Source organism: Mus caroli, chromosome 19 (genome assembly GCF_900094665.2).
Source record: "Mus caroli chromosome 19, CAROLI_EIJ_v1.1, whole genome shotgun sequence".
Taxonomy (NCBI): Eukaryota; Metazoa; Chordata; class Mammalia; order Rodentia; family Muridae; genus Mus; species Mus caroli.
The window spans coordinates 334,346-356,399 of NC_034588.1; the positions used below are offsets into that span (position 1 = coordinate 334,346).

A 22,054-nucleotide genomic window follows, 5' to 3' on the forward strand; every position below is an offset into this window, starting at 1 on the left:
CACCTCCTGGCCATTTGTATACACCAGTGACTCACCCACTCACCTCCTGGCCATTTGTATACACCAGTGACTCGCCCACTCACCTCCTGGCCATTTGTATACACCAGTGACTCGCCCACTCACCTCCTGGCCATTTGTATACACCTTTGCTAGAAGTTGTTTGGCCTGGGGACTCATAACGATTTCCTAAAGGAAAACTCCATCTATACCACTGGCATCTGTGGTGGACACAGAGCAGGGGCCACTGTACCCCTCTAAGACAAACCGACCAATAGACTCACTAGTTCTCTGGTGTGAATTTTGATGGAATATCATTGGGACCTTATGAAAAAGAGTTAGCTATTTGCATCACCCCAATATTAGGAATGCTCATAACACCACTCTCACTCAGGAGAATTGGTCTGAGAACCCCAATATAGGTAACTTGCGGGTTGGAGTCTGGCTGAGCCAGCTTTTGGGGTTTCCAGCTCAGATAGGCCACTGTCTTAAGAAAGGAGCAAAAATCACCCTGTAGCTGGAGAAATGGCTCAGTGGTTAGAAACATGTATTGTTCTTACAAAGGACCAGAGTTCGATTCCCAGAACTCACATCAGGTAGCTCACAATTGTGTGTAACTCCAGCTCCAGGGGATGCCTCTGGCCTCTTCAGGCACACACACACAATTGAAAAATCATCCTAATGGAGGTTACATTAATCAGGTTTTGACCAGGGCCATGGCTGAGACGAGACACAGCAGAGCCTGGAGTTTGAGCCCTGGGGCCTAAGCACTCGTTTCCATGCAGGGAGACAGCACTGGGGGTGGGGTGGGGGTGGGGGGAAGCGAATCCTTTTCTAGATTCCTTCAAGGCCGTGCTCCAGGTGTCTCAAGCAATGGAGAAGCCCATTATGTATGTATTCACTTGATATAAGACCAGCACTGAGCTCACACTCAGCAGCACTCTACAAACCCAGCGAGGAGAAGCAAAGAGCATAGACAGAGCCCATGGGACACACATGGAGGAAGGCGGAGACAAGGCCTTTCTCCCTATCAGGGAAGGTGAGGACAGACTCCTACCTGTATGGTCTAGCGGTGGCCGGGATGCCTGAAGAATAAAACATGTCCACGTTGTACAGAGAGGGGTCTGTGGCTGGGGACGGGGGTGGGTTCAGGATCTGAGGAGAGAGAGGGAGACAGGGGTTACTCCAAGCGTTTCCTGGCTGAATCATTTATTCAGCTTGCCAGCCTGGGGTCTGGGGCTCTATTCTCTGCCTGTGGTCCCCAGAACCTTTCCAGAGCTAGTGAAACTTAGGAAGCAGAGGGTGGCATCAGCCATCTTCCCCAAAGGTGGTGGTGGTCAGAGGCATGGAGACCAAAGTGCTTTCAACCGGATGCACTCGTCCCTCTCAGCATTACTGTGCTGGCCAGTAGGGGGCAGTGTCAGCAAGAGCACTCCCATTAGCCCTGAGCCCAGCAGCAGTAGGTCTCTCTGCAGAGGCTGTGTGCCTCTCTCTCTGCTCCCCTCAGATACCTCCCACTGACTGCACTTGACTTTCACTCCTGTATCTCCTGCCATTCCCTGTGACCTGGCTCCTACTCAAGATGCCCCAAGTCCTTGCTGGAGCTTTAACCAATACAGAGGTTGGACAAGGAGGGAGAAGTACTGGCCCACCTCTCAAGAGGCTGTGCACACTGTCACTCACCCCTGACTGTGATGGGAAGACAACAAACTGGACTGTGAGATGTGCTTTTCTGGGGGCTTCGTGACAGACCCCTCTAAGTATGTCTTTGATCAGATCCTCAGTGCCAGGATCTAGTCAACGGATCAATGGTAGATGAAACATGGTCTGAAAGCATTTGAAGTGGCAAAAAGGAGGACAGAGCCTACTTGGAAGTAGGTTCCTGAGGAAGACCTAGCCTCAGCTCCTTTCTGTGCCCCTCTCTCTCTAGTCTGAACTCATGAAGCAGTTCTGCCCTCCACCCCATCTCCTACCACCATGATGTTTGGTTCAAAAAACTCTAGGCTGAAACCTTTGAATCCATGAACCCATGAGCCAAAATAAACCACTCTCCCCCCACCCCCATCCCGATTTAAATTGTTTGTGTCAGGTATTTCCTCACAGTGACACGTTTTGTTTTGTTTTGTTTTCTGAGACAGGGTTTCTCTGTGTAGTCCTGGCTGTCCTGGAACTCACTCTGTAGACCAGGCTGGCCTCGAACTGACACATTTTTTTTGTTTTGTTTTTTGTTTTTTTGAAGACAGGGTTTCTCTGTATAGCCCTGGCTGTCCTGGAACTCACTTTGTAGACCAGGCTGACCTCCAACTCAGAAATCCCCCTGCCTCTGCCTCCCAAGTGCTGGGATTAAAGGCGTGCACCACCACCGCCCTGGCTGTGACCCGTATTTTTAATCCTACACTAGACTAGTTGTGTTTTGACAGCAGCAGTCTTGCAAGTGTGGCCCTCTGCTGGCAGGAAGGGGAACTGTTCCCTCTAGCAAAAGAGATCAAAATGACAAACCACCCAGATAGGTACCAAGGTTGAGGAACTAAGATTGGGACAGCTCCCAGTGACCCACCTGTGACAAGGAAGAAACAGGCATCTCATCTACATCCACTGAGGAATAAGCCAGGCTGTGGTCACCACGCACACTCTTCCTAGGGATGCACTAACGTGGAATGTCTGAGCACACTGAGCACAAGCCACACAGGGGCTGGATAAGCATTGCTACCATCAAATGCCAGGCTCAGAGCAGGCTCTTCAGGAGCAACTGTTTTACTTCACTTGGTCCTATTTACTTATCTGTGTATTTGTTTGTTTATCTGAGGCAATGTCTCACCATGTAGCCCTGCCTTGGCCGGGAATTCACTATGTAAACCAAGCTAACCTCCAACTCACTGTGTAAAATAGGCTAGCCTGGAAATCATTATGCAGACCAGATTGGCACTGAACTCAGCCTCCCAAGTACCCGATTAAAGGTGCACACAGATTTGCTAAATTTTATTTTTGGTTTATTTATTTATTTATTTATTTATTTATTTATTTATTTTTGGTTTATTTTGAGACAGGGTTTCTTTGTACAGTCCTGGCTGTCCTGGAACTCACTCTGTAGACCAGGCTGGCCTCGAACTCAGAAATTCGCCTGCCTCTGCCTCCCAAGTGCACCACCATGCTCGGCTTAAATTTTATTCTTAAAACAGGCTCTAACCATTTATCCCAGGCCGGCCTCATACGAATGGCAATTCTCAGAGTCAGCTACTCAAGTGCTGGGAGTAGAGGCATGAGCCACAGTGCTCAGGTAAACTGTCCTGGCAACTAGACTCAATATGCTATTCTCTCTATGTGTGGTACTAGGGGCTGAATCCGGAGCTAGAGTGCCAACCTGCACGTGTGTAAGCTGTTAAAATCCACATTTGCAGGATCATATCTAGGTCCTGCTTATGCTTCTAGACTGCATGTATGTGGCTTTTTACCATGTGAGAAACGGGTGGGAGGTATTATCCCCTGGGGTTGAGCATAAATTCACAATGACCTAAAACTGAGGTTTAAAAAAAATTTAAAAAACCACTTCCTTCTTAGAGAAAATTAAGTTCATACCTTACAAACCCATAAATTATGACTCCAAGCTTACATAAAAAGCCTCCCATAAAAGTCAGGAGTGGCGGTGCACACTTGTAATCTCAGGTATTAGGGAGACTGTGGCAGAAAGATGAGTTCAAGGCCATGGTGGAACAGATCCTATCTCAAAATACAATAATAATGCCCAGAGAGCGAGCTCCCAGGCATACGCACCTCCTAGAGTCCCACTCGACTTAGCTAGCATCTGTATCCCGTGCTAGGAGCTTCTGAAGAGCTGAGTCCGTGGTTTCCTGGGGATCCCACGTCCATGTGCAGCTCTGCAGACCTGTGACTATGCTCAGAGCACCGAGTGCAGGACTTTAACTTACAAGAGGTAGTTCTGAGCCACTCTGCCAGCCGAGATCGCTATGTGACTACAAAAACAGTGGGGTGTTCTAAACTCCAGATGTCTCCGGAACTTTCAGAAGACTCAGCTCCTGTCCTGTCACCACAGATAACACTGTCCTCAGCCACATCCGCCCAGGATAAGGGGAGGCGTGATAAGGAAATGACAGCACACAAACAAGGGGTACCCCAAGGGGCAAGGGGAACCCTTGGCAATGTGAGGCTCCCTAGGGAGACCCTGGAAGAAGCTCAAGGGGCTGTCCTTGCCTTTGTGTAAGCTGCAAGACCTGGGCTAGGCAAAGTGCTTACAGAACATGCAGTTAAGCACTAAGGTCTCCAAGGACACCCACTATTAATAGCCCCCACTGTGGCTTTGCCCTCTACGGTGTGTTACCTAGATCTGAAAATGCTAATATCTGTCTTGACTCTTTCTTTAAAAAAAAAAATTACATCAATTTATTCGTTGGGGGCCAGCGCACATGCCATAGTATGTGGGGAGGGTGGAGGGCAGCCTGAGAGAACTGGTTTTCTCCTTCTACCATGTGGGTCCCAGGAACTGAACTCAGGTTGGCAGGTGTTGTCAAGCACCTTGCCCCTGCTAAACCATCCCATTAGCCCTATCTTGATTGTTACATTCATATTACCTACTGGAGGATATTGTTATGATTATTCAGGCTTATTATTAGTCACAAACTTCTTCCTGGATCTAATATATAAATGAAATGACCACAGGTCTGTGTGCACAGGGAAAAGCCAGCATGTTTATGTCTGGCACTATCTATATTTTTGAACCCCTTCAGGGAATCGGGCAGATAATGGCATGTGTCCCCGTGGGTATGGGAGAAACATTATATACAGAGTATGTGCAGCATGCTACTCTGGGCTGCATTCTTGGAAACGAGGCTCAGCGTGCCTCAGGGAGGGCATCTCCTCACTCATAGAGGGCTAAACGGTCACTCTCTACAATGCTTTCCCTGCAGAGTGTGGCTGGGAGAGCCGGCCCCTCACCCTAGCTCAGATTTGAAAGCTCCAGAGAATATTTAAGCACAAAAACCCATGCTGCCTGGTTATCTCCCTTTGGGAGATGACCATCAGTTTTCAAGAAATCAAGGCCACGGTGGGGATCACAGATATTCCTGGTAGGAACAGTGTAGTTAAGTTCACCTGGACTAGACAGGCCCAGCAAGGCATCAAAGACCAAGGTGTAAGGCGAGACCACCGCCTGGATGCCAGAAAGTCCCAGAAAGAACCAGAATTCGCGGTGACAGTCAGGAAGAGCCGGAATTCGCAGCGACAGTCAGAAAGAACCGGAATTCGCGGTGACAGTCAGGAAGAGCCGGAATTCGCGGCGACGGCTCTGCTTCTGATTTGCTTTATTCTCTGAGTTTTGTCTTTGATTTTTCTTTTGTTTTGTTCGTTTTAAACAATGTCATGCTATGTAGCCTTAGCTGTCTTAGAACTTGTTATGTAGTCTATGCTAGCCTTGAACTCATAGAAATCCTCCTGCCTCTGCCTCTCAAGGGCTAAAATTAAAAGTGTGCGCCCTGACACCAGGTTGTTATTTTGGGTTTTGAGAGAGAAAGACATGTCTCTCAGGTTGTCCTCCGATTCCTTGTGTAAACAAGGATGACCTTGGATTCCACATCCTTCTACCTCCATCTCTATACCCACTATCCTGTGTAGGGGATGGAACACAGACCTTGGGACATGCACCCTAAGAACTGAGCCACATCCCCTTCTGTATCTGTGTTTTGTCGACCATCTCAATAGCCACAGGTCACCCCCTCCTACACAGAAAACAATAGCACGAGTGAGAAGTGGGGGTCATCACTCAGCACCCTTCTCTGGGGTGCTGGAAGAATCGCTAGCTCTAGAAAGCCTTCCACTCAGGAAGTCCCTGGAGTCAGCACTGAGGGGAGAGTCTCCCACTACCATCCATTCACCTGCCTGCCTCACTCACCGGCGGATATAGTGTGGCCTTTGTGCTGGACGAGCTGCTGGATGAGGCCCCAGTGACGTGATTCCGGTCATATAGGGGTACGCTGCCACGCCCCCCCCCCAGGCTCATGGAGCGCATCACGGACTTGCTGCACGGGATGCCTGTGGGAAAGGACAGGCCGTGTCAGAATGAGCAATGCCCAGCTTGGGTCCCAACACCCACAAAACTCCTACTCGGGTAAGTCATGTATCATCACCTCCTGCAGATCTGGGTTTCTGGCTATACCAGGGCAAGCTATCCAAGTCTCTAGAAAGCATTCAGACTCAGAGAAATTCTCGGGAAGGCTGAGTGAAGAACATACCACACAAACAGAGGCCAGGCATCCCAAGAATCCTGGGACAGTGATGCTGTCGCAGCCCCTGACAAGTCCTGCCTTCTACCCCTACAAAGAATCAGGTCTGGACATGGCAGAACTAACGAGGCTTAGTGACAGAATAGGCCAGGGGGAGGGGGAGGACAAAGCTGCAGAGGTTTGGGCAGTCTTCATGGTGGCCCCAGAGGAAACAGGTACTTTCATCCTCAAGAGGCATGGAAATGGGCACACCCTGCTGCTGACAGGGTTTGAAGAAAAAAGTGTCACCCCTGGAAGACTGTATTTCTGTGGGTGACCCTCCAGGTTCTTCTTAGGCAACTCAACCAAACCACCTCCATCACAGAGTGAATGCTTCAGGCTCCTCACCTGGGAAGGGACCGTGCTGTGAGCCACCTGGGGCTATGAAGTTGAGAGGCACATGAGGGGCTCCACCGACATACTCGTGGGGAAAGGGCCCACTGGCCCCTGTGTAGCGCTGGCACATCACACGCTGGCAGACAAAGTAGACCCCGCCCATGACGAAGAGGGAGAGGATGATACCAATGACGGGCCCAATGGCACTGCTGTGGGCTGGGATGTCATCAGAGGGTGGCTTGTTGATTTCTGTTGGGTAGGGATAGATCGCTCACATTAATCCCTAGGGGAGGACCTCCCACGGGAAACATGCTGTGACCCCTAGAAGGGCTACCTTTGCCCAAACCCCAGCAGCTGCAGGAGTAGCAGGTGAGCTGGGGACATGGATTTGGCTCACTCTGGGACCACTGCCGCTGTTCCTGGGCCTGCCAGGGGGCTCCCTCACCTGTCTTCTCTGCCTGGCCAACCCTGCTTCCTTTCCAGTGACCCTGAGCCATGCTCTCATGGCATTGCCCACAGTGCACTGGGCGGAGGTTGGCAGCAAGTATTCCCTAGCCTGTGTCATGGTAGAAGAGAGCTGGGATGGGTGGTCTGGAATTAGGTGTGAGCAGCTGGGTAACAGTCTACAGGGGTCTATTGGGGGCAGAGCCCTTATATCAAGGCCACCAGAACGAGAAGGACACGTCTCTGATTCAGCTGGCAAAAGTGTATTCATTTTGGGAACCAACAGTCCCACAGACATCAGCTCCATTCCTTCCACAACCTGAAGGAGCTGGAAAAAAAACCTTCTGCCTCAGAGGACAGGGCCTAAGTGTGGGGAGTGTCTCCAAGTACACCAGGCCTATGGCAGCCCATGTGCTGACCTCACCCGATGAGGCCCCTGCCTAGCAAAAGACAGAGGACATCAGCAACCCTAACTCCGACATCTGAGCCAGGCTACTTAAGAGTTGGTGCCCAAAGTGTCTAACCTGAGATGGTGTCTGAGTCCGTGGGGAACACCCTCTCCCATACGCCCTCCTCTCCAGAGCCGAGGGCCAAGCCCTGCTTCCCATGCAGTGGATAGAGTAGCCACAGGCGGCAAAGCATCATATCTCTCTGAATTCCAATTCCTTCCTGTCTCCATTGACAGCCTCTAGCAAGCTTTCCCTGACTGCCCCGACCACCCACCATCCAGCAGTAACACCTACACTCCTGGGTATCAGTCAATGTTATCCAAGGGATATTTATGGCATATGTATAAATGTGCATGTATGTACAATATATACACTTCATTTTTCTTGGGGCACATGAAATCTCAGGTCTCTTCTGCTATAGAGCAGATTGTACCAAGTAGGGTCCCAGTGGCAAAAGTGTGGCTGCTACTCAGGTCTGAGGCCAACGGCTCACGGGGAGGCAAACTCCCAAGCAGGCCAACCTCTCTACGTCTGGCTTTGCCAGCACTCCACCCCATTAGGAAGCTCCACAGTTCACTCTCTGCATTCTAGCTGTTGCCTCTCTCTGATGGTTTCTGTCAACTTGACACAATTTAGAATCACTTGGAAGACAGTCTAGATCAGGTTAGCCTGTGGGTACATGGGAACCTGAGTTTTGGCCCTAAATTGTATATGAGAAGAGAAAGAGAGCTGATGAGTAGGTATGCATCCCTTCCTCCGCCCCCCCCCCCCAACTACGGATGTGACCAGCAGCTTCCAGTTCCTGCCTGGATCTCCCCACAAGGATGGACTGTAACCTAGAAGTGAACCCAAACAAACCCCTTCTCCCCACGTTGCTGTGTCAGGGCATTTCATTCCACCAACAGAAAGAAACTAAAGGAGGCCACTCACTAAATGAGCCTCCCAGGTGCCTCAGGTTCCGCAGCTCCACCCAACCTCCACACCAGACCCCGCCCACTCAAGGGGCTGCCTGAAACCACTCACCACACATGAGCTCATCAGACCCATCAGCACAGTCGGGGAAGGAGTCACACTGTTGCTTGATGAGGACGCACTGGCCGTTGGTGCACCGGAACTGATTGGGCAGACAGACAGCTGTGGGGAGAAGGGGGTGGTGCTCAGAGGAGCCGGAGAGCAGCAGTTTTGCCTGGCTCCAACCGCAAAGGTCTGATTCCAAATACAGACCCAACAGCAGGAATAGTTTCTAGGACCCAGTTAGAAAAGATCATGGAAAATCCAGTCTCCTTGAAATGATCCCTGAAGCTCTGTTCAATGCCAAAGGGCACAGAGACCTGACCATGACAGTAAGCAAGAGACCCTGATGCCCAGCCTGTGCCCAGGAGGCATGCTGCCTGAGTCAGAGACAGCACAGAGCAAGAAGCAGTAGACTCAGCTCCAGGATCATTCAGGATTTCCGGGAAGGTAGAGTCGGTAAGAACGCCATTTCCTTAGCACAGGCAGGGCTGGGTCAGTGGAGCCCAGAACTCCATGGAAATACGTGCTGCATTTGTAGAGACCAAGGTTATCTCCTCTAACATCCAGGAGAGAGTGGGCAAGCAAATCTGCAGACTGCGGCACGCTGAGGAAGCACCTGGGGACTTAGCATCCTCTCACAACCATCCGTCTGGACCCTCTCCTGACCTGGGAACGGGAGACAAGGGCACTCTGTCCTTCCTGGAAGTGGAGGGCCAACACCTGCTGTCGGTGGTGAAGAGGGTGAGCAGGTGAGTGGGATGAGGGAGGATTTCTAAACTGACCACATATGACACTCTGAGACCAGAAGCAGACATTGCTGGCTCTGTAACCAACCATCCAGCTCTCGTCTAGCCTGAGAGTGGCCCACACGTACAGGAACCACTGGACCTGGCAGAGACAATGTACCTTTATTTACAGACATTGGCAGCAAACTGGTTTGGGCACATGTGCCGTTATCATGGCTTCCACCAGATCCCTCAGAGCACTGGTGAGCTGCAAAGCAATCATCATGGCTTCACAGAGAAACCTGCCAAGGTCACTCCAGGCCTTGTCCCCTGCAGAACGTCGGGTTATGCTGAATGGGGATGCAGGAGAGTGGCAGCCAGCATCTGAGTCATTGAAAGCATAACCTAGCAGCTTTGGGCAGAGACAGTAAGAATGCCACAGGAGCAGCTCAGTGCCAGCCTGGGTCTATGGTGCTGAAAACATGTGGCATGTGACAAAGTTCAGTGTGAATCAAGCACTAGAGAAACATGCACAGCAAGTGCTAAGAGAGGTATTGTACTGCAAAGACCTACTGGAGGTTCAGGGAGGGCTGGAGACATGTCAGCAGCTAGGAGACAAGGGCTGCTCTTCCAGAGGACCTGGGCTCAGTTCCCAGCACCCACACAGCACCTTACAAGCATCTGTAACTCGGGCTCCAGGCAATCCAGCACCCTCTTCTAGCCTCTGCCAGCACCAGGCATGCACATGGTACACATACACACATTCAGGCAAAACACCCATACATATAAAATGGAAATTAAAAAAAAATTTTAATTAAAGGCTGGCCAGCGAGATGGCTTAATGCAGCAGTTCTCAAACTGTGGGTCTCACAACCTCTTGGGGGAGAGGGTGTCAAAAGACCCTCTGGCAGGATCACATGTAGGGTTTCTTGCATATCAGATGATTCATAACAGCAACAAAATTACAGTTATGTACTAGCAACAAAATAATTTTATGGTTTGGAGTCACCACAACATGAGGAACTGTATTAAAGGGTCATGGCACCAGGAAGGTTGAGAACCACTGAGTTAGTGGATAAAGATGCCTTGGGGGCTGGAGAGATGCCTCAGCGGCTAACAGCATTGACTGCCCTACCAAAGGTCCTAAGTTCAAATCCCAGCGACCACATGGTGGCTCACAACCATCTGTAATGAGATCAGATGCCCTCTTCTGTTGTGTCTGAGGACAGCTACAGTGTGCTTATACATAATAAGTCTTTAAAAAAAGATGTCTTGAGAGTATAAGTGCACGTGTGCATGCGCACGCACACACACACAGAGTCACACACAATCTCAAGTTAAGACTGAGGGCCAGGTTGCGGTGATACACTATTAATCTCAGCACTCAGGAGGCAGAGGCAGACAGAACTCAAGACTAGCCTGTTCTATAATTTCAGGACAGCCAGGGCTATATGAAGAAACCCTTGTCTCAGGGGGAAAAAAAATCCAAAAAACCGAGAGAGACAGAGAGAGAGAGACAGAGAGAGACAGACAGACAGACTAAGAATGTAGCTAGGTTGATAACAGAGTGCTTGCATAGCATTTAGGAGCCTTGGGTTTGATCCTCTACATATCACACTGATAGTGTATACCTATAATCCTAGCATGTAGGAGGTAGAAAAAGAATAAGTTCAAGACTATAGATACATAGCAAACTCAAGGTTAGGCCAGGCTATATAAAGCCCGATCTCAAAAGCAGGGGGCGGGGTGGGGGTGGGGGAAGGAGACCAAAAACAGTATATAGTTATATGTAAGTGCAGATCTTGCTGGTCGGTCAGAGTGGTCCCAGGTGGCCAGCATTATCCCACAGGTGGCACAATGCACTGCCTTTGAAGATGACACTGTACTGGATGTGAGCCCTGAAAGCAACTGACAGCTGGATTTATCTTACATTTCTGCAGAGGTCACTACCAAATGTGGAAATGTGAGTAAGACTCTCAGCCTGTCTTTAAGTCAACTGGCCGTAGGATAGATTGGGTCATGCAGGAGTATTTCTTCAGGCTGTGCCTATAACTTACTTCATTTGTTCTCACCAAGAGGGCCTGCCAATTTAGCTGTTTTCTAGCACCCTTACCTGTGGAAGGCAAAAATGGAGCCCCGTGTTCGATGTATAGGAAGGAAGGACAAATGGCTTTAATGGGACCTGGGAGGGAGATGGCAGCCAGGGTAGGGCCTCACCATCACAGTTAGCTTCATCAGAGCGATCCTGGCAGTCGGCCTCACCGTCGCAGCGTAACCGCAGATCCACGCACTGGCCTCGAGCACAGGGGAACTGAGAGGCGGAGCACACTGGGCAGCCTTCTTCATCACTCTGGTCAGCACACTCAGGGAAGCCGTCACAGCGCCAGGCTCCGGGGATGCAGTCGATCTCACCAGTGGTACATGCAAACTGATCAGGGGAGCAGGTAGGAGGCTCTAGGGGAGGGAAGGAGACCACAGTCATGCAGGCTCCACCCAGCAAGCCACGCAAAGGCATCGCTGTGCTTCCACTGACTTTGTGTCAGCAGTGCCCTGGGGACTGTCTCCTGCTCATGTGACACCTTCAGCACCAGCACAGATAAAGGCAGGGATGAAAAAGTTGCTTTCAAACTTCCCTGAGTGAGCTTGAGCGTCTGATCCTCCTGCCTCCACCCCCTTAGGAAAGGGATTACATGTTTGTACCACCATTCCTGGTTAACACAGTTCGAAGGACTGAACCCAGGGCCTTGTGCATGTGCTCTACCAACCAAGCTACATCCTCAACATCTCTCTCTTATTTTCTCCTCTCTCCTCTCTCCTCTCTCTCTCTCTCTCTCTCTCTCTCTCTCTCTCTCTCTCTGTTGTATATGCACATGTATGTGGAGGTACATACACCTATGCAGACATGGAGAGCATCTTTCTCCATCACCTTCTACTTTAATGCTTTGAAAAAGGGTCTCTCCCTGAACCTGGAGCTTGCTGGCAGTCAGCAAGCCTCGGTGACGCCCTGTTTCGGCCTTTCTCCCCATAGCACTGGGGTTACAGGTGCTCCAAGAGCCACCCCTGCCTTTGATGTGGCTGCTGGAGGTTTGAATTCAGGTCTTCATGCTTGTTCTTACCCACTGAGCCCCTCCCTGTCTCTTTTCTTAGGTAGGGAACATGGGCTGACTGTGAACTTTGACTTAAGTAGCAATCATGACGTTCACCATATTCAGGATGGAAAACCTGAGATGTTCCTAAGCATCTCAAAGCCTCCATTTCCTCCTCTGTACACCCAGGCTCCACTGTATGAGTGACAGGCCTGTGGGGCAGGAACAGGTGTGTGGCTAGGCCAAGCCACACAGAGGGAGTGGGGGGCTGTGTTGTTGAAGCCCTGAAGCACTTTAGGCCCTGGCCTGCCTTCCCACTTGCCAGTTGTGTCACAGGGCTTCCATCTAAGGGCCTAAGCAAGCCCTTCATCCTGTGACCAGACAAGTAGCCATGGAAGATTGCAAAGTGTCTGCGTTGAAAATACACATCTCACAGGCTGTGAGCAGAGACCTCAAACTGAGGATAAAGGCATATGCCCTGTAATCACAGCATTTGGGAAATGGAAAAGGATCTGAAGTTCAAGGTTGATTTTAACTACATCAGAAACCCAAGGCCCCTGGACTGCAAGAGACACTGTCTCAATGACCAAACAAACAAATAAAACAAAAACAACAAAAAACAAACCAAAAGAAGGGACTTCCAAATCTCATGGTAGGCTAAGCACATGCTCCCAAGTGGAGAGCCAGGCCTGGATCAGTGGGGGCCACTCCATAGTCCCTGCTCTAGGCAGGAGGCTCAGGCATCCACAGGAGCCACACAGACAGCAGCTTCAGACCACAAGTCTGTTTAAGCCACTAGAAGTAAAAGGGAATGGGCAGACACAAAAGGCCCGCTCTGTTCTTGGCCAAACTGTAAGCTTTGAAGTGTCAGACAAGGTAAGAGACTCAGACCAGTCCCCAGGAGCAGGACCAGCCATTAGAGAACAATGCTTAGTTGCTCAAAGTCCAAAGTATACGGGAAGTTGCGAGCAAGGATGAAGCCTGATGCTAAGTGAGAACTCTTCCCAGGCTGCCCAGCACACAATAGAGAGGAAGCCCCGAGGAGGCACGCTTAATCACTGTAGCACTGAAGACTGTCACTTTTATGGCCATTCCCCACAAGTGCTCTGTTACTTAAAGGAAAGCCAGCCTGCCAGGTAGATGGTCTCGGTCTCCACAGGGGGAAGCAGTGGCTCACAAAAGGCATGTGTCCAGCCGAAAGGCACTCATCTTAGAAGTCAGAGTCCAGGGTTTGAACCTAGGTCTTCCTTGCCTGTTTCTGGATGACACACCACCATCCACCTTCACAACCATGCAGCCCCAGGGGAAAAGGATATAGGGAGGGGGAGGAGAAAGGTCAGAAGCGGAAATCTGTTATTAGGGGACTGGAGAGCCCTTAAGAGCGCTGGCTGCTCTTGCAGAAGACCAGAGTTCAGTTTCCAGCACCCATCTGACAACTCATAACTGCTGGTAACTCTGGTTCCAAGGGGATGTGCTACCCCCTGGCCTCTGTGGACAATGTAAACTGCATAGACATGAATGTAGGCAAGTATTTACACATACAATATATAAAAAATCTTTGTTTAAATCTGTTGTAAATCCAATAACCCTGTCCGTAACTGATAATGGACTAAGTAGTCAGGAAAGAGAAAAGACGGCTGATCTGTACTAGCAATCAACTGTATCTAATAAACTTTTCTAGAATATTACACCTGACAACAGCAGAACCCCCACACTTCTCAAGACCACTGAAACATTCACTGAGTCCCAAACACACGCAGGCCGTAGGGCACATAACAATGTATGTAAAGAACAGAGATGCCACAAGGGTAGCTCTCAGACCACAGCAGAATTAAAGTAGAAATCAGAACAGAGACAGCTGGGACACTCCTAAGTATCTAGAGATCAAATACTTCTAGGCAAGTGTACTTACCACTGAGCCAACCTGCACTTCACAAAACACTGCTAAATAGCGTTTGGGCTGAAGAAGTTGTCTCTCAAATTTTTTCTAAATATTTCAGCTACTGGGAACGGGATCAGTACATGACAACACAAGTGTGAGGACCTGAGTTCAATCCCCAGCACACAATGTAAAAAGCCAGGTGTGATGACGTATGCTCGAAACCCCAGTTCTGGGGCAGCAGAAACAAGAGGATCTTTGGGGTCACCGGACAGATAGCACAGCCTGATTGGCAAGCTCCAATTCCCAGTGAGAAACCTTGTCTAAAAAAGCAAAGTGAGGAATAACAGCCACGATTAACCCCTAGTCTTCACAGCACATAGACGCACACACGTGCATGCACGCACACACATCTGAACTATCCAAAAACTAAGATACAACTTATTAAAATCTGTGAGATGCAGGAAAAGCAGTTTTTTGGGAGAAATTCATAGCACTAGACTCGTGTGTATGTATGTATGAGTGTTTTGGTTTTTTTTTAAAAAAAAGGTGTATGAGTGAGAGAGAGAGAGAGAGAGAGAGAGAGAGAGAGAGAGAGAGAGAGAGAAGCCATAAGAAATGGCATGCTTTGGAGATTCAGTTTTAAGGCATGCAAGGCAGTGATATGGCTCCGTACTCAAACTCCCAAGGTCTCACTCACCACCACAAGTCAGCAGGTTCTGCAGGAGCACCAGGTGGACAGGGCACGAGCAGCGTGGCGTTCCATCACCCTTGGCGATGCAGATGTGGGAGCAGCCACCATTGTCTCGGGCACACGGATGGGCTGCTGCAGGAACACAGCAAGATGGAGTTGGGTCAGCCTCTACCTTCCTCCTCAGAGCTCAACGTGTGTAGAAGGCAAAGGCCAGACTCCTATAGAAGACCATCTCATTTGGTCCCAGCTCCCAGCCCAGTCAATCAATACCGACATGGAACCTGATATAAAAACCGAGTCTGGCAGCAGCGCTGTACTTGTACAGCAGTCTTGCCACCGGCACAAGATCAACCCAATCACCATTCCAGCATGAAGAGGGAAGGTACTCAGAAGACATCGTGCCTAGCCGGGAAGCTCTGGACAGTGATGGTGCCTGTGGGGCTAGGAAGGAGTCAGACTGCTGTAACGGTATGGCAGCATGGAGGGGCAGCCACAGGTCTGAACCCTGACAAAGCAGAGTATACTCCCAGGGCATCTGAGCAGCTGACAAGAAAGGCTGTCCATTTGGATACACGTTCCCTAATGGCTTTGCACCTAGCGGAGCGGATGGAAGGTGACAGAAGGTCCCTTCTTCTTTTGGTGATTGAAGCTCAGAGACTTGCGCTTCCCAGGAGAGGTACTTGCCACTGGGGCACTACTGAGAGGCAGCAGGACTTTTAAGGAGTGGGACCTAGTGGGACCTAACTGGAGGTGTAGCTCAAGGGTAGGGTACTTATCCAGCAAGCAGAGACCTGAATTCACTCTGAGGACTGCAAAAACAAAACAAAACCAAACAGCAGGAGCCTAGTGGAGAGCTTTTGGGTCATGGGGTGGGGGCGGGGAGGTGTCTTTACAGGAGACAGTGGGATTCCACCTCTCTCCTCAGTGCTTGGGTTCCTGCCAGTGAAGCATGTAGCCTTCTTCATCATACAATCATTGCCATGATGTGTACTGCCTCCCCTCCCCCCAGCTCAGAGAATTCCAGCACTCATGAGAACTGTCAAGAATTCCAGGCTATCCGGGCAGTGGTGGTGCACGCCTTTAATCCCAGCACTCAGGAGGCAGAGGCAGGTGGATATCTGAGTTCGAGGCCAGCCTGGTCTACAGAGTGAGTTCCAGGACAGCCAGGGCTACACAGAGAAACCGTGTCTCGAAAAACCAAAAAAAAAAAAAAAAAAAAAAAAAAGAATTCCAGGCTAGTCTGGGCTACCTATAGACTATGTCTCAAAGGCAAACTGACAAATAGATGATAAATATAGGCAAATGACAGAGATGGATGGATGGATGGATGGATGGATGGATGGACGGAAGGACAGAATATTGGTAGAAGTGTGGGTAGGTAGAAGACAGACAGAACTTTTTTAAAAAGCAGGTTTGGGTACTTCTCTACATCAGCAAACAAACTGATCAAAGAGGCAGACATCTGGACATGCACTGGCCTTCGGTGCTGAGCCCATGAGCTCCTCAGGCACACGGCTCTTGCACCAGCAGCCCATCTGATGCCAACAGGGCTGATTCACCTTCCCCCAGGAGACCCCACCACAAACGCTGTCCCCTCTCACGTACAGAACTCCTCCAGGCTGACTTCCTCCACGGCATGGATGCCTGTCAGGTGGGTGACACGGCCCTGAACCCTAGTCCGCTTGTCCCCAGTGGTCTTCTCCACGCGCTCGATCATCTGCTGCTGGCGGTCGATCCAATAGAGGTGCCTGCCCAGCACTGTCAGACCTACTGGCTGTACGATGTTGGCATCTTCCAGGGTCAGGCGGTTGGCCCCTGTGGTTAGCATAAAGGCTCCATGAGTGGCAGCCGAGTGAAGGGCCAGACCCACTGTGCTCAGGAGAATGCAGATTTAAAGAAGGGGCCATGCAAGTCTGGGGCATTTCTACACTCTCCAGGGCTGGGAGCTGGAACAGATACCATAGAAGCAGGCTGCTCGCACTAGGGCGGGCCTAGGGTTCAGGATCATACCATCTAACTGCACCATGATCACTGGTCTCTGTAAGCATGGTGCTTTCTTTCCTCACTCATCGTGTGTGTGTGTGTGTGTGTGTGTGTGTGCACGCGCGCGCGCGCCCGCCCACCCACCCAGTATTTATGTGGATGTATTTATCTACATAAGTGTGCACACATACGAAGGCCAGAAGTCTCAATCTTATCATTTAAGGTGTGTATGTGTATGCATATATGTATGTAGTATGAATGAATGAATAAATGAATGAATAAAAGGATAAAAGACAGACAGGACCTCTCTGTGTAGCCTCAGCTGTCCTGGAATCCCTTTGTAAACCAGGCTGGCCTGAAACTCACAGAGATTCACCTGCCTCTGCCTCCCAAGTGCTCAGATTAACGCATGGATCACTACACCTGACCTTTAAATATTTACTTTATGTGACTGGGTATTTTGTTCATATGTATATTTGTATACCATATACCTACAATGCCTAAGGAGCCCAGAAAAGGGCACTGGATCCCCTGGAACTGGAGTTACAGATGGTTGTGAGCTGCCATGTGGGTGCTGGGAACTAAACTGAGGCCCTCTGCAAGAGGAGCCAGTGCTCTTAACCACCGAGCCATCTCTCCAGTACCCTTAGTTTTTATTTTTATTACTTTTATTCATGGAGGAGGAGGGTCATGCCACAGCACACTTGCAGAGGACAACTTGCTAGAGGAATAAGTTCTCATCTTCCACCATGTGGGTCTTAGGGATCAAACTCCTGTCTTCAGACTTGGTGGCAAGGGCCTTTACCCACTGAGTCACCTGGCTGGCTCTCCACCTTACTTTTGGAAACAGGATCTCTTACTGAAACTGGAGTGCACAGATTTGGCTAGATTGGCTGGCCAGAGAGCCTCCGGGATCCTGCAGACTCTGCCTTCCCAACACTGAGACTGCAGCCATGTGCCACAGTCCTCGGCTGGGACTGCAGGCATGGGCCATAGTCCTTGGCTGTTTATAAGGGTGCTGGGGATCCGAATTCAGATCCTTCTATTGCACAGGAAGCTCTTTACCACTGAGCCACCTCCCCAATCACAAAGCTTTTACTAGAAGAAAAGGCACTAGGATCCATAGTCCAGGGGCTCACAGCCAGGTCCCCATGGTATTTGGATTACATATGAACATACAGAGCTGAAACACAATGCCAGGCTCACAGCAAGCTGAGCAAGATTTTAACTGCCACCCCTATTGGTAGTAAGGAAGGCTGGGAGCGCACAGGAGGGTCACCCCTAACAGTTGCAGACTGAGGACTCTGTGGCTGGAGACATCCAGGGTGCATACCGGAGAGGTCACAGCTTTCGATGCGCTTTAGGTCTGCATCCACCCAGAAGAGCTTGCCCAGAGCATTGTCCACCACAAGGGCCACGGGACGGATGAGGCCTGTGGTGAAGAGGACCTCCCGCTCTGTGCCATCCAGGGAGGCTCGCTCAATCTTGGCAGCATGGTCCTGCATGTTGGTAAAGTACATGTACCTGCGGAAACACAGCACATGGAAGAAGCAGGTAAGAAGCGGGCGCTGTGAGCTCCCACCTCATCCACAGGACCAGCCCAGCCCCTGACCCTCTGCTGTCCAGGAAGCAGTAGCCCCAGACCTCACAGGTCCTAGAGGCTGCCGGGTTATACCTCGTGGTGGGGGGAATGGTGTCCCTGAAATTCATGCCACCCTGGAACTTAGGGTGTGAGCCTCTTTGGAAATGGGGTCTTTGAAAATATTAGGATTGAGATACAATCCTTGTGTGTGAGGGTAGCCCTGAATCCAGTGAAAACTGCTGAAAAGAGAAGGCCATGAAGCAAAGAGAAGCAACTGGTCAGAGGGAAAACCTAAAGTGGCAAGACACTAAGTGTCTGAGACAGTATATGGATCAACATTGTAGCCACAGAACATTTGTCTCCCCGCTTGCCCAACTGCCAAGGACCGGTCTGCCTGCCTGCCCACCTCCTCAGAGGGTGTTCACTCAGCTCCTGAACAGCGTCCTCCAGCAGCTAGGCTCTACTTAGCTATCTATGGGCTGAAAGGCTGACATCACCATCATAGAAAGGGACACCAAGCCTCTGAAGTCCGCATCACCTGCCCACCATCACTGGGGTAGTGACGTGCAGGAGTCAGGACTGAGCACTGGCACATCAGGCTCTGATCATCATCGGGAACCCCATAGACAACCCTGCCGATCTAACACCTGCTTTCTACGTCCGCCCCACAGGACTTAAAGGCCAGCGAGCTCCTGCCTGAGCCTCTGTGCAAAGGTCTCTCACTAAAAAGGCACTACGAGGACCAGCATGCAAGGGTGCTGGGGGATCCCAGGAAGGACGCGCTTTGAGTTGTGTATGGGGCAGAATCCTGCAGTCACAAAGATCAAGCCGAACAGACTGATACAAGGCCCATGCAGCAGGGTTGACATCCCCAGGGTCCCCAAACCACCACCTAGACGTCACCTTCAGCTTGTGCAGCTGGGGTTCCTGGGTACCACATTGGGAACACTGGCTAGCCCCCACGAGGCCAGCACTACAGGTACACAGGGGCTGAGCACGTTGCAGCCCTCACCTGTCCCTCCCTAGGGCCACCTACCCTCGCTCAGCATTGACAGCAATGGCCCTTGGCTTGTCACGGTCCCCTCGAAGCACCACTCCCATGGCATCCCCATCCAGCCGGTGGACATTGATGGTGTTGGTGGCCTCACAGGTCCAGAACAGTGTCCGGCTGTAGATGTCAATGCTGAGGTCGTGTGGCTGTCTGTCTGGGCTCAGGCTTTGGCTGGGAGAGGTCAGCATGGAGGGCTGTTAGAGAGAAGCAAACCAAGCTAGCACCACACTGCCATGCACCGTGAACACCCAGGGAGAGTGGAAGGTCAAGTCAGCCTCAAGGTTAAGATTTCAACACACGTGAGGCATCACTTGCAGACCCGGCTCTTTTAAAAACAAGTTTATTTATTTGGTTGGTTTTGTGCATATGTGTGTACGCACACCTTTCACGACACCGTGTGAAGCTCAGAGGACAAATTGTGAGAGCTGGTTCTCTCCTTGCACCACATGGGTCCCAGGATTTGAAATCAGGCCACCCATCAGGCATGATTTCAAACACCTTTACCCACTGAGCCATCACGGTAGCTCTCAACTTAGATCTTAGTGATATGCCCATTTACGAATACACAGAACAAACTAGAAAGAGTCCCAACAGGACACCAGATTCTAGGTCCCATGACGGAATCTACCAGAGGACACTGGCAGGATGTCAACTAGATAGACATGAGACCTGAAGCCCAACCTCTCTCCCTTCTTTCCCACTGTTTAGGACTCAGGCTCTTGGCTTTCGATGTTCAAACCTTGTTCTTTTAATTCAGTGCCCAGGAGAGTAGGAATGGAGAGCAGAGGGATACCTCCCTTTTTATGCATGGAGAGGGGACCCAGACTGCAGAGCCAGGCAAGGGGCATAGGGCAGGTGCGAGGCTCTTGGGTAGAAGGGTGGAGCAAGGCAAGGTTGTACAGCGAGTGATGGGTAGGCAAATGCAGGTAAGGGGTATCTGGGGCAGGCAAGGAAAAGTGGGAAGGACTGGGTGGTGCAGGAAAGTGTCTGAGGCAGACAAGGGGAGGGGAGGTTCTGAAAGTCACAGGGACTTAAGATTTGTACCATGGCGCTTTCTTACACAAAAGCTACAGTCATCCATAGTACTCAAGGTGACTGTCTGGAACCACTGGCCCATCGTGAAGTTGAAGAACCAGCCACTATCTTCACCACTAACAGAGGAAGAAGGGGAGGAAGGAGAGAGGAAGAAGATGGAAAGGAAGAGGAAGAAGAGAAAAAGGAAGAAGAGGGAAAGGACCGGGCGTGGTGGTGCACGCCTCTAATCCCAGCACTTGGGAGGCAGAGGCAGGCGGATTCCTGAGTTCGAGGCCAGCCTGGTCTACAAAGTGAGTTCCAGGACAGCCAGGGCTACTGAGAAACCCTGTCTCAAAAAAACAAAAAAAAAAAAAGAGGGAAAGGAAGAAGAGGAAGAAGGGGATGAACAGGAAGAAGAATATGAAGAAAAGGCAAGTCTAACCTATAGCTATGACTTGATAACCTAACAGGTCAGTGAGGATTTTTATCATATACACCTTGTGGTGGTTTGTCTAAACTGTCAACCTGATGGCATCTAGTATTACCTGGGAAATCACCTGGCTTCTGGGAAAACTGGTGGGAGATTATCTTGATTGGGTTAATCTAGATGAGAAAGCCTACTGTGGATAGCGCCATTCCCTGCCTGGGATTCTGGTTGCATAAAAAGAAGGCAGAGAGGGTCTCTGGTAAGTCTGACGACCTGAGCTTGCTCTCTGGAACCCACATGGTAGAAGGCGAGAACACACTCTCACAAGGTGTCCTGTGACCCCGCCCCAAGCATGCATGCAATGGCACATACCTCAAAAGAAATAAATGTAAAAAAATAAAAAATAAAAAAATAAAAGAGAGAGAGAGAGGCAGGCAGACAGACAGACAGAAAGCACAGCATCCACTGCTCTCTGCTTGTTTTGAGACATATCTCACAAAGTAGTCCTGGGTGGTCTAGAACCATTCACAGAGGTCCTCCTGCCTCTGCCTCCCAAGCACTGGGATTAGAAGTGTGCCCCCAGGCCTGGCACTCTGCTTATTGACTATGGAAACAATGTGACCACCATCCATGCCTAGCTCTCTGCTTCTTGACTATGGACACAATGTGACCACCATCCATGCCTAGCTCTCTGCTTCTTGACTATGGACACAATGTGACCAGCTGCCTGGTTCTGCTTCTACCTCCTTAGCTTGAGCTCTAACAGCCTGAACTTTGAACTGTGAGACACATCCTTTCTTCTTTAAGTGATTTTCATCAGGGTGTTTTATCACAGCAACAGAAAAGTAACTAACACAGTCATTCAGCTTAAAGGGATCAAACTAGTGTCTAGTCGCATGCGTGGGCACACACATACACACACACACACACACACACACACACACACACACACACACACACAGAGAGAGAGAGAGAGAGAGAGAGAGAGAGAGAGAGAGGCATGCACGCAGGCATGCACATACACACAAATTAATGTATTAATTAATTTTTAACAAAAAACATCTACATTTCCAGAGATCTGTAAACCAGCTCATGGGAGTA

General features: G+C 50.2%; 1 protein-coding gene across 1 annotated transcript in view; it reads right to left on the reverse strand.

Moving 5' to 3' along the window:
• Lrp5 (LDL receptor related protein 5) overlaps positions 1-22,054 on the reverse strand; it is a 105,734-nt gene that overhangs the window by 3,327 nt on the left and 80,353 nt on the right. Inside the window, exons 14-22 of the mRNA XM_021152534.1 lie at positions 19,498-19,706; positions 18,213-18,403; positions 16,502-16,711; positions 14,903-15,028; positions 11,455-11,691; positions 8,522-8,632; positions 6,618-6,854; positions 5,900-6,039; positions 1,055-1,152 (exon numbers count right to left, since the gene is read on the reverse strand). Of these exons, the coding sequence (XP_021008193.1) occupies positions 1,055-1,152; positions 5,900-6,039; positions 6,618-6,854; positions 8,522-8,632; positions 11,455-11,691; positions 14,903-15,028; positions 16,502-16,711; positions 18,213-18,403; positions 19,498-19,706 (1,559 nt within the window). The remainder of the gene's footprint in view (positions 1-1,054; positions 1,153-5,899; positions 6,040-6,617; positions 6,855-8,521; positions 8,633-11,454; positions 11,692-14,902; positions 15,029-16,501; positions 16,712-18,212; positions 18,404-19,497; positions 19,707-22,054) is intronic.